At 43.6% G+C, this 12,719-nt stretch overlaps 2 protein-coding genes across 5 annotated transcripts in view; both read left to right on the top strand.

Moving 5' to 3' along the window:
* Positions 1 to 6,529, top strand: part of LOC111850329 (bifunctional heparan sulfate N-deacetylase/N-sulfotransferase 1-like) — a 48,984-nt gene extending 42,455 nt beyond the window's left edge. For all 4 annotated transcript variants that reach the window (XM_072706810.1, XM_072706811.1, XM_072706812.1 and 1 more), the window contains 5 exons: positions 483 to 657; positions 764 to 934; positions 1,041 to 1,150; positions 2,087 to 2,189; positions 3,326 to 6,529. In XM_072706810.1, coding sequence (XP_072562911.1) covers positions 483 to 657; positions 764 to 934; positions 1,041 to 1,150; positions 2,087 to 2,189; positions 3,326 to 3,445 — 679 coding nt within the window. In that variant the 3' untranslated portion in view covers positions 3,446 to 6,529. The remainder of the gene's footprint in view (positions 1 to 482; positions 658 to 763; positions 935 to 1,040; positions 1,151 to 2,086; positions 2,190 to 3,325) is intronic.
* A 1,160-nt stretch (positions 6,530 to 7,689) lies between these two features.
* LOC111850194 (small ribosomal subunit protein uS11) lies at positions 7,690 to 10,858 on the top strand. Its single transcript, XM_023823836.2, has 5 exons — positions 7,690 to 7,846; positions 8,452 to 8,602; positions 9,308 to 9,469; positions 9,982 to 10,058; positions 10,759 to 10,858. Exons 2-5 carry the CDS (start codon positions 8,454 to 8,456, stop codon positions 10,824 to 10,826), a joined length of 456 nt encoding a protein of 151 aa, XP_023679604.1. The 5' UTR covers positions 7,690 to 7,846; positions 8,452 to 8,453; the 3' UTR covers positions 10,827 to 10,858.
* The last annotated feature ends 1,861 nt before the right edge of the window (positions 10,859 to 12,719 follow it).

Genomic DNA, 12,719 nt, shown 5'->3' with positions numbered 1-12,719 from the left:
GCATGCTTAATTCTGTAATAATGTTAAGAATTTAACAAAAGTCTATTGCCAGCAATGTTTAACATCTGTATACATATACATTTTCTCTTTATTGTGTGTCATTTTTTTTGACTGACCCATTCAGCTCTGTTCTTGCCGTTTTGCTATTAATTGCAATTGTAGTCACTGGCTACCAAAATGATACTAAACACAAATGTTTGGTGTTTTATGTTATTGCAAAGGTATTACTAATTAAAAAGTCCCCAATGAGACTGCCTGACAATCAACTTTATAACTCAGAATGGCCTCTTTAAGAACTATAAACAAATTAATAAAGTAATGATCTTCAGTGTAAAAGCAATAGATTTGCAATAAGCAGGCGTCTCAAGGCTTTCTAGGAGCACTACATAAGATTAACACAAAGTGCCTAAATCCAGTCACAGTACTGACACTAATTCTGCAGGTGCTGTAACGTGACCAGTGCTCATGACTGCCCCCTGCAGGTACATGGAACACTTTCCACTGCCCTCTAACACCAGCTCCGACTTCTACTTTGAGAAGAGTGCAAACTACTTTGACTCGGAGGTGACGTCGAGGCGGGCGGCGGCCCTGCTACCCAAGGCCAAAATCATCACCATCCTCATCAGCCCGGCAGACCGGGCCTATTCCTGGTACCAGGTACGCCTCTCACGCATCACTGACTCCCTGACTACCAGCTGAAATGCGGAGGTGAGTTCCTCTGGGATTTCCGGCGACGACAACGGTCTCCCCATTTCCCTGACAGCACCAACGGGCCCATGGCGATCCCGCAGCCTTGAAGTACACTTTCCATGAAGTCATCACGGCAGCTCGTCACGCCCCGCTCAAACTGCGCATCCTGCAGAACCGCTGCTTGGTTCCGGGCTGGTACGCCACCCATCTGGAGCGCTGGTTCAACCACTACCATCCCAGTCAGGTGACCGTCTCCAAGTTCAATGTGGTCGAGGTCTGGAGGCCACGTGCATTGAATTAATTGCCTCTTACAGTCACTTACACGTGGACGGTCTTCTCTCTGTCTTCAGATCATGGTTCTTGATGGTCAAAGGCTGAGAAGTGAGCCTGCATCCGTGATGGATAAAATCCAGAAGTTTCTCGGTCTGGTGAACACTGTAAATTACCACAAGATTCTGACGTGAGTACTGACCTACTCTGGGTAGAACTTGTCCAAAGTGATGAGTCCCTGACCAAGTTCTCACAGCAGAAATTCTGATCTTCACCAATTATGACACCGAATTCAGAACTTACTCAGGACCAGCACTTACAGACACTTGCATGCAAGTTTTATCCATCCCCAATCTCCAGTGGCTGCTTTAGCTGCTCTGTGTTAAAAAAAAAAAAAAAAAAAACAGTTTATAAACCCAAGAACTACTGAAATATTCAATAGTTCTGGGAAGGTTTCAGTTTGTAAAAACAGTTGACAGTGGCAAGCGCAAGACAGACCATTAAAAAGGTATCAGTGTTTTAACCCAGTGGAAATCAGACCTAAAGTACACATAAATACTTTTAATCTTAATGTCTCTGTCTCCGCAATGGAAACTCCATAATCCTTAGGACAAAGACTGTTTGTTTGAGGTACCATCAGTCTGCTGGAGTTTTTTTTCTCCTGGAAGTACAACAACAACAAATTTATTTTTGTATAGTGCATTATCACAACATTACATCGTCTCAAAGCGCTTTACAGCATCCCCACCCAAAGCCCCCAGTGAGTAAGCCATAGGCGACAGTGAAGAAACCTTGGGAGGGACCAGACTCAAAGGGGGGAGCTCATCCTCCAGGGGCCGGCAGGGAGAGTCAAACACAGTAAATTTTACAGTAAATAAAGTATTTTGTATGCTAGATGTGGCGAGGCTGACGAACAGCGTGTGCAATTGTCATGAGATTTCCTAAAGTGATTGGAAGCTAAATCTTTCTGCCACGTGGATTTTGACCACATAACTAAACATCTACCAAATCATCTACTGATCACCTCTGCGGTGGGTGTTCAGAGGGTCGTCTCCTGTCAGATCTCGCACCAAAAGAAATGCTGTCCTCTTCTCTTCACCCCCCCCCCCCCCCTGCCGATTCCCAGATTTGATCCCAAGAAAGGATTCTGGTGTCAACTGTTGGATGGGGGCAAGACCAAGTGCCTGGGAAAGAGTAAAGGCAGGAAGTACCCAGACATGGACTCCGATGTAAGTCAAGGCCGCTCTGCCTCTCGTCCACAAATACCCCTCCTGAGAAAGCAAGTGCAAACTCTCTTTCATATATTATCTTGAGTCTCTTAAAAATATATTAGGTTTTTAAAAAAATCGCTCTACGAAGCTGTAATAATTTGAATTATGGAAATAGATTTTAATATCACATAGAAACCTACAAGTGTTATTCTATGATTTGCACTGGACTGACTGACTGTAGGAAGCACAGGTGATGTATCGAGACCATTTGCACCCTGTTTCATCCGCCAGTGTATCCTCTGTGCTGTTAGAGCACGGTGTAGAGGGCCAGACAGCGCGGTCGTGCCCTCGACGTTACACTGCTTGGCAGGGATATCACAGCTAATTAACAGGGAGGCCACTTGAGAGTGTTACATATTTCCCCGGGATTAGGGATGGGGGGATATGTGTGATGTAACAAGGTTTCAAGCCCTTTCTTTAATGTATCTTTAATACGGCAATGTATTTTTTTCCAATTTTGTTTTAAGTGAACCCGCTGAAATTGTCTCTGAACAATGTAGCACGTCAGTATCTGCAAGGGGTGTCATTGGGGCAGTTTAGGGGGGGGCTTTACCCCCTAGATAAATGTACACCTATTACAGGCAGTCCCCGAGTTACGAACATCTGACTTACGGGCAACTTGTACTTACGAACGAACTACCATACAGCCTATTATATTAAAAATTCAGCTTAAATATGATGGTTCGTAATAAAGAACAGACATGCTACTTTGTGAAAACATTGCGCGGCTTCAGCAGCTTGTTGGCTCAGGGTACAGTACAGTACCGTATGTTACTTTTGTTATTACTGCAATTATTATGCACTGTATTGTTATTTTTCAGACTTGGCTACGAATAAGACTTAAAGACAGACTTAGGGAACGGATCCACTTCTTGACCTGGGGACTGTAGTGTAAACAGTGTGTCCTCATTCATCTTCATTAAAATCAGACACCCCTGGTAAAAGCTTAGCCCCCCTTTTCATAAATCTCTAGCGACGCTCCTGCCGTCTGCTAAGAGTTTATGTGTGAGACCAGAGAGATTCTCGCCGTGCTGTTCGTTCCTCAGCCTGTGTGGTTTGGGAGCGTTAATCGCTCTGTTCTCTCTGCCCTGAAGTCGCGATCCTTCCTGACGGAATACTACAGGGAGCACAACATCGAGCTTTCCAAGCTGCTCTACAAGACGGGTCAGGCTCTGCCCAGCTGGCTCCGTGAGGAGCTGGTCAACGGCAGGTAGCGGGGCCGCTGCGGATGGCTGGAAGAGAGGGCGGCTCGGCGGAGAGCAGCAGGAGGCCGGGGAGGCGATCTCCCCTGGACCCGGGACCCAACGCGCCGCGGCACACGGACCAGGAGGCGGGGAGGCGCCGTCACGGGGCCCACGAGAGGCTGCCGGTCACTCTCGGTTTGCCGTAGGCTCCGGGAGGGAGAACCCGAAAGGGGAGAGACGCATGGTCCACTGGGATTCTGGATGGGGCTTTGGAAAGAATGCCAAATCCCCCCCCCCACACCCACCCCAAAAAAAACACAAGGACCCACAGTGGCATGGGCAGGTAGCACAGAGGGGGCTGATATTTATATTTCATAACAGTGACAACAGTATTCCTTCCATTTCCATCAGGCAGGGAGGCAAACATGCACATGCACATAGATAAGCCCAAGACCACTCCAGTCCCTAACTATATAAGCATTAACACACTTACAAGTTCCAGGTTGGGGAGCTCATTCCAGTTTTCTGTAAATGACTGTGACTCTGTTACTATCAAAGTTGTTTCATTTTATTTGTGGATTGCAACTGCTTAATGAATAATATTCATGTAACTTTATGTAAAAAAATGTATATATGCTGGGTTTATTTTTACCCGTACTTGTGCAGATAGATTGTGGGAGTTTTACTTACACAAAAATGTTCTGAGGTGAATGAATATTGATTGGTTCAGAGAGATAACCAATCAGATTGCAGTGGAGGCAGAACCATGCAACTAGACAAGCCAGGACTAAGACATCTGATTAGTTGGTCCCGCCTCCTCTACAATCTGATTGGTTATCTCTCTGAACCAATCACTTTTCGTTCTGCCCTCAGCATTTTCGTGTAGGCAAAACTCCCAAGAGCATTCAGATAGCTGTAATGGCTCCTTTGATCTGGACATGATGGACTATTAAATACAGAGAGAGGAGTTCATAGTAAATGGCAGTGCTATAGAGAAACAGCTTAGAGGGTGATGGATAGCCCCACACTGCACTTTGTGGTGACCTTGATGCGCATTTGAAAACCTGAAGTTGCCTTAACTTCTCTGCACTGTCAGTAATTCAGGCCCGGTGGTCACAGCCATAGGGTAAGATGTGGAATCTCAGTCTATCGAAACTCCCCATGAGATGACTGCACAAAGCTCAAAGAGACATCTGAGAAACCACGCCGTCACTGTCACGGGGTCACATGGCGGATAAGGGGAATCCGATTCGCTCCTCGCCAATTTGGGGACATTCCCCTGGATTGTGGAGCGTTGCGTTTTTAGAATGTGGCAGTGCCCTATATTTTCTGTGTAGCTGAGCTCGTGGGGCATTTATTTACCTACATCACTCCGTTAAGTGATGTGATTCAGCCCGGCCAGCTGCCCTATCCAGCAGCCCTGACTGGGAGCAGTGGGCGACAGCTTTAACTTACTTTCTCTGCAGAAGGATGAAAATAACCCACGTTTAATGGCCAACAAACGGCATTGCATCCATTTTTAACATGATTAAGTTCTAATCGTCCTCTAATGGATTTGCTTGCACAGTAAACAGGCACTTTTATTTAACTATTTAGTTTACAAGGCCTATAGCTCAAATGTGATACCACTACATTGTTGCGAAAAATCAGAGATGATTAAACAGTGGAATATAGATGATCTATGCAAAAGGGAAATATGCTTTACGTAATCAGTATCATTTTAATAAATGAGAAGATATTAGGTGGTCTAATAGAATAGATGGCCAGTCGTACAATTAACAAGTAAAAGTCACAGAGCAGGGGATTGTGGGATTCCTCCTGGCGATGTAAGCCAGCCCAGAGCGATTTAGGCCAAGACATAAAGAATGTAGTGAGTACTGATGATTGTATGTCTTTGTTCTACCTTTAAATTGTCTTTGCTCTCTGACATTTTGTTTTCCGAAAAAGTAAAATGAACTCCTCGCTTCTCTTCATGAAGTTTATTCCTCGTCTGAAGCTCGATGAATGTAATCAAATCTTGTCTTTTATTATTATTATTTTTTTAGAAGCCTTTAGTCAATGAGGAATGAATTGTTCCTCCTGAGATCCAATAAAGCAAATCCCACAGGGGGTGACATGAAAGGATAGCAGACATGATGGAGCACCTGCATGGACTGTGAGACACAGGGAGAAACCGTGGGTTTTTATACATTCAGAAAATAGACATAATAGCACATGTCAAGCCTGTCGGACATTATTAACTACTATAATTAACTAGTCTGCACAAAACACTACAACAGATAAACCTTCCTGCATTTCCTCAGACATATGAAACCAATGCTCAAGCAATTTCCTGTGCTGTCTATCCACAACTGGGTGGAGATTTTGTTTTTTTTTGTGCAGGTACAGTATGATGGTCATGGCAACAAGCTTTTATTTCAGACCATTTCTCAGTTCTCACGCCAAGCATCACACCATCACTTCTGTGTTCAGTCACCGGTTGCAGACGAGTTCACTCGTAAGGTTTAAAAGCACTTTCGCCGCTTGGAGACCCCAGAGATGCATGTTTACAGGAATGAGTGGATATGAGATGTAAATTATTTGAAGAAATTCCAAACATAACCAGTGTAGTTTAAAAGTGGCCATTATTGAACATTTTTTTTATTTGGACTTTTTTATTGTTATAATAAACAGAAATTCTGATTTAGCCCCATACTGTGAAATAAAGTTAGAAATTTAACTTCCATTACACCCTTTATCCCGTATTTAAGTTTGCAAAACTGAAAGCACAGTGGACTATGAAAAAAGCACATGGCCAGAGAGACGATTAAATTTATACCACACCTGAAAAAAAAATTAAATGAAAATTACTCTTTTTGAATTAAATCTCGAAATATAACTGGGGTTTCTCTGTTCCGGCTGTACTCAAAGAGCCAGTGAGTTTCGCAGTGCCTGTACTGCTTTCACCCCAACTGCAGTCATGATAAGTATTGATAAAGAACAGTAATGATAACACAAAGTCACTGGAATAATAAATGAACTGTACATACATACTATGATTGTTGTTAATATTTCTATTGTGTAGCTAATATTTTTGTGGACTTAATTTACAAATAAAAATCGCTGTCTAAGTTAGTTTGTCATTTTTCATTTGGACACTGGTACAGGTGGTGAAACAAGCCTACTTACATTCCGCATTGTCATGGATAGCTGTTATTTAATCTAGCCTATGTAGCGCAAATAAAACACACTGCACATTGACTAATTCTTCTTCACTGATAACAGGAATATGCAGCCTTTAAGGTAAGGAGCATGCACTGATTACAGTGTGTCACTGCACCCACCACACGACAAACCAGCTCAGGGATGAGAACCTGAGTGCAGCCGTGTGGTGGGTGATACCTCAGCACCACACTAGCCTGAATGGACCAGTGTGAGTTTTTTCCAGTGGCTGGAGTGTCAATCCTGCCACCAACCCTCACATTCTTCCCTGTGAGTTGGAGGACCTCCTTATAGGGCTGGATGTAGATTAATATCACACCCAGGATGAAGCAATTGTAGGTTAAGAACCTTGCTCAAGGGCCCAATGGAGTAGGATCACTCCAGGCATTCACGGGATTCGAACCAGCAACCTTGTAGTTGCATGGCACAGATCCCCAGCCTCAGAACCATCACTCCACCCATATGCAGCCTTTGTATGTTCCTTAATGCAACTATACCTGCAAATCAAATTAATATGCATCTCTATAGAAAATGGCTACTGGACTGATGGGAAAAATAGCTTTGACTACAGAGGTAAACTGTTTATCTCCTAACTGCATGAAAACAACCTAGTTCTGAATATATGATGGACAGATAAAAGAAGTTATAAATACATTGTGATAATTGCTTTGTTGCTATTGGAGGCTGAATTTCATTTCAAATTCCATCTGATGTACAGTCACCAATGTGGCTGTTATTATTATAAATGGCATTTTATATCGTCTCATTTAGGTATTCAAAAAAAATAAATGAATAAAACCGCAGAACTACAAAGCGTGTAAAGAAAGCACACATGCATAAATACCGCATTCATTTGTTCAATACGTTTTTTAAATTGGCTTTTGGTGCTCCTTTGTTATGGTTCAAATTTTGCGTTTATACAATAGCTTAATCATAACTGTGGAGTGCAGTATTCTAATGAATACAACGTACACACTGATTTTAACGTAACAGGGATTCGTTTTGAAGCACGATTCCTTATTAAACAAAATAGCGAGCGACTTAACTATAAGTTCTCATCGATTACTTCAGCTGTTTTATCCAACATTATTACCACGTACAGTAATCCCATATAAACTTTTCGCTGTGACAGACCACGTGTTACTTGGCCGGAAGTGGATTGTGACCTTTCACCTCTGTTCCCATTGGCTCGCTCTTTCCTGTCTCGGCGGCTGGTGCGGACTAGTGCGGGTATTCATTCTCCCATTCGGCATCCAGCTCAATCTACCCGTTTATTCTACCGCCGGTGTTCGCCGTTTGCCTTGTGTCGGCGTCTCTCTCATAGTTTTATAAGACGCGATGATTATTTTTTTTTTCGGCCGTACAGTGGCTTTCTGATGCCACAGTAGCTCGTACATATGTCTGTAGTAGCCGTCATGTTTGGGTCCCTCCCATTTAAATAAAATGTGACGTAATAAAATGTGTCCCAAGTTCCGATTTTGTCTGTAATACGTTTAGCGTCGTTTTGTATCAGTTTGCTTTGCATGCCCAGCGTTAACCCTACTTGCATTAGCAACCTGCTTTGATAGCGGTACTCAAATGCTGTAAACGTAGACAGGAACGTAAAATAATAACACATTAATTAAGGCGCTTTCTGCGCATGCAAGCTCGCCTCGCTGAACTAACAGCTGATTATAACATTTGTCAGTTTGTGCAGCTGTTAAATGAAAGTTGCCCATCCACACATATTATTAAGTTATATACTAACTGATACCAGCACGGGAGTTTATTTACAAGCCGACAGCGGTGACTAATAGTTTACGAGTTTGATTTATGTGTTTTTTTCGTGTTTTTAGCAATGGCTCCTCGCAAGGGTAAAGAAAAGAAGGAAGAACAGGTCATCAGCTTGGGTCCCCAGGTCGCCGACGGCGAGAACGTCTTTGGAGTCTGTCACATCTTCGCGTCCTTCAATGACACCTTTGTCCATGTCACTGATCTCTCTGGAAAGTGAGTCTCTTGAAATTTTTACCATTTTTTTTTAATTCGTTAGAATTTAGTGATTGATTGTCATTATTGACACACCACAGCACACAGTGCACAACAACGAAATGTGTCTTCTGCGTTTAACCCATATGTGACGTCGTGACATAGCAGGGAGCAGCTAATTCAGGGCCTGGGGAGCAGTGCTTGGGGGCGGTACCTTGCTCAGGGTACCTCAGTGGTACCTTGCTGGTCGGGGATTTGAACCAGCAATCTTTCAACTATAAGTGCACGTCCCTAGCCATTAAACCACCACTGCCCACTTTCGTCATACGTCATGCGCATCTGTGCGGTGGTGTAAATCCTTTTTTTAGAGTTTGCGTGATGTATTTGTTTTTCTGAAGGCGTACAGTTTCCCATACAGTGTTACACTGTAAGAAAAAAGCAGCTGTTTGTACCTTTGAGGGCACAGTTGCTTGTCACTGGGGCTGTACCCTCAAGAATCTGCCAATTGTACCTTAGCTGTAGGTAAATGAACTTTTTAAGGTACAGAAGGATACTGTTTGGGGTACATTAATGCTGTCTGTACCTTAGGGAACAAAACTATACCATGACTGTACCATTTTTCCTGACAGTGTAGGGGAGTAACAGTGTATAACTATGTTCATGGAAATGGATTAGCTTGTGCTATAATGGCTGCTCAACCATGGCACCCCTGCCGTCGTCCCCCAGAGAGACGATCTGCCGCGTGACGGGAGGCATGAAGGTGAAAGCGGACAGAGACGAGTCGTCTCCCTACGCAGCCATGCTGGCGGCCCAGGATGTGGCCCAGAGGTGCAAGGAACTGGGCATCACTGCCCTGCACATCAAGCTGAGAGCCACTGGGGGCAACAGGTGAGTCCTTCATGCGCAAATCTAGTATGGCACTGAATTTCTACCTGCTTTTGAGGAAGTGGGAGAATTGCACGTCAGGTTCCTGTTTGCTGCTTTCTGTTTCTACGTTGATATTGATTTGGCCAGCAGGTGGCAGAGTAGTTACAGAACTGCCCATTAAAGGATAACTTTGTTGACATACACACTTAATTTGGGCTGCGTGCCTAAATATCCGGCTAGATAAATGTATGAGATGGGGGGGAAGTGTTTTGTGGAATAAAAGTCACACAATGGCCATTTCCCGTAGTTCTGCCACATTAACAGCGGTATTGTGCACAGAATACTGGCTTTAATGAGTAACAAATGAGTTCAGATCTGATAAACATAGTAAGTGATCTTTGCACGGTGGCTATTCCATTTTGTCCCTTTAATCCCCGATAGGGTGATGTTCTGCTAGTTTGCATTTGCATTTCTAGTGCTGTCTGAGTGTCAATAGCGGCCGTGATCCTCACAAACTTTTTCTCTGTTCCAAGAACCAAAACTCCAGGACCAGGTGCACAGTCAGCGCTACGCGCCTTGGCTCGTTCTGGCATGAAAATCGGCCGCATCGGTAAGGAACAGTGATGCGATTGGTTTTCCAAACACCCCCCCCCCCCCCCCCGCAAACAGCAAGGGTTAAACAAAGGCATCCGTGTTAAACAAAACAGTCTTTACAAGGGGAGCTTTTTCTTAGCTAATACTTAGTGGGAAAAGTCCAAAGAGGTTCTTGGTTTTAGCACAAACAAAGGCCGCACACAGACAGTTAGGTTTCACATTTGTCTGCGTCAGTAGCTCTGGTGGAACATTACACTGATTGAAAACAATGGACTTCACACTTCTTCAGTTTTTTTAAAGAACCGATTCTTGGAGGTATTTTCTGTTTTGATGCTTGTGCGCATACAGGTGCTATAGTGTTGGCATCGCCAAGTGTGCTGAACACCAGAGTGCTTATCTTGGGGAGTCGCTGACTCTCCTGGGAGATGTGGCGGACCAGTGGTTTGCAATCCCGTTCCTGGTTCCCCCTCCCCCACGCCAGAATGTCTTCATTCCAACCTTATCTCAGTCAGGGTCAAATGGTCCATGAAAGGCTAATAATGAATGTGGCAGGTTGAAAACAGTGTGGATTGGAATGAAAGCATTCTGGCGTGGGGAAGGGGGCACCAGGAACAGGACTGAGAACCAATGGGGTGGACGTTTCACTGTTTGTGATGACGATGCTCATTATAGGGGGGCTGTCATGTCTAACTGTTACCTTCCTGGGTCTCTCGCAGAGGATGTCACCCCGATTCCATCGGACAGCACCCGCAGGAAGGGCGGTCGCCGTGGCCGTCGTCTGTAAAGCTGTTCTCTGCTAATAAAAAGTCTAGTGCAGATGTTTTTGTGTTTTCTGTGTTTTGGCAGGGGGGGGGGAGCTTTCAAGAGGAAAAGTCCCTTTTTAATACTGAAACTGTTGCTTTAGAGAATGGTAACGTACAACAGTGAGATCAGGGGGCTGTATTGAGAAGCAGGATGATATGTCATATTTACAGTCTGGGTTAATTGTACGTGAACAGACATAAAGTTAATTGAAAATGGACCTTAAGACCGAAAAGGTTAACTGACTAAGCAAAGCCGGCTTTGTGACACAGGCCCCAGGTTCGCGATGAGTCTTGAGGTCAGAGTGTGTGGTCTCTCTGTCCTCCTCTGGCCGGCCCATCTCCCTGTCCTGGAGACATCTGGACTTCAGAATCAGTTTATTTTCCCCAGTGTTCTGACATCTGAGGGATTTATCGCGGGGAGATGCTGTCAGGCATGTGACAACACAGAGAATAGTGAATTTAAAACTTCAAATGATCACGAAAAAAATATATGATTACATCACAATACAAAGAATCCTATAAATGGTTAGAATAAGCCCATTCTGCTGTTTTATGAAAATAAAACCAGTGCTGAACAGTTCATTAAGTACAATGCTATGAAAAAGTATTTGCCTCCTTCCTGATTTCTTATTTTTATGCATATTTGTCACGCTTACATTTTTCAGTTCATCAAACAAATTTTAATATCAAAGATCCAGAGTAAATACAAAAATGCAAATTTTAAATGATGATGTCATTTACTATGGGATCAAAGCTATCCAAACCTACCTGGCCCTATGTGAAAAAGTGATTGCACTGGTGAAGCATGACTTAACTGTAATCAACCACAATTATTGGAAAGCTGAGTTCAATTTCATTAGCCTCACCCAGGCCTGATTACCGCCAGACCCGGTCAATCAAGAAATCACTGAAATAGAACTTGTCTGACAAAGTGAAGTAGGGTTAAAGATCTAAAAAAAATTTTTAAATGTAGCACATTATGCCACGAACTAAAGAAACTCAAGCACAAATGAGAAACAGTCATTAACATCTATCAGTCTGCAAAGGGTTACAGGGTCGTTTCTAAGGCTTTGGGGCTCCTGTGAACCGCAGTGAGACCCATTATCCACTGGACAAAACTTCTTGGAGGGTTTGTGTCCCATTACATCTGGCGTAAAACTAGCACAGCATTTCATATAAAGGACATCATACCAGTAGTCAAGCATGGCCGTGGTAGTGTGCTGGTCTGGGGCTGCTTTGCTGGGTCAGAACCTGGACGACTGGCTGTGATTGATGGAACCATGAATTCTGCTCTCTACCAGAAAATCCTGAAGGAGAATGTCCAGCCATCAGTTCGTGCCCTGAAACTCAAATGCACTTGGGTTATGCAGCAGGACAACGACCCAAAACACACCAGCAAGTCCACCTCAGAATGGCTAAAGAAAATCAAAATTAACGCTTCGGAGTGGCCTGGTCAAATGCCGGACTTAAATCCAACTGGGATGCTTTGGCATGACCTCAAACAGGCTGTTCATGCTCGAAAACCCTCCAATGTGGCTGAGTTGTTTCAATTCTGCAAAGCGACCTGCAGGACTCACTGCCGGTTATCGCAAACGCTTGATTGCGGTTCTTGCTGCCAAAGGTGGCCCAACCAGTTATTAGGTTTGGATAGATTTTCTTCCCTTAGTACATGACATCATCATTTAAAAAACTGCATTTTCTATTCACTCTGGTTATCTTTGTCTGATATTAAAAATTAGTTTGATCTGAAACATGTGTGACAAATATGCATAAAAAAAATTCATCAGCACTGTAAATTTTGTATAATTTTGTGTGATCTATAGATGTATGACACAAGATACACAAGATACCTAATTAATCTAATTAAATATCTT

This window comes from Paramormyrops kingsleyae, chromosome 24, assembly GCF_048594095.1.
Source record: "Paramormyrops kingsleyae isolate MSU_618 chromosome 24, PKINGS_0.4, whole genome shotgun sequence".
NCBI lineage: Eukaryota > Metazoa > Chordata > Actinopteri > Osteoglossiformes > Mormyridae > Paramormyrops > Paramormyrops kingsleyae.
This window is presented reverse-complemented; position numbering and strand designations above follow the sequence as displayed.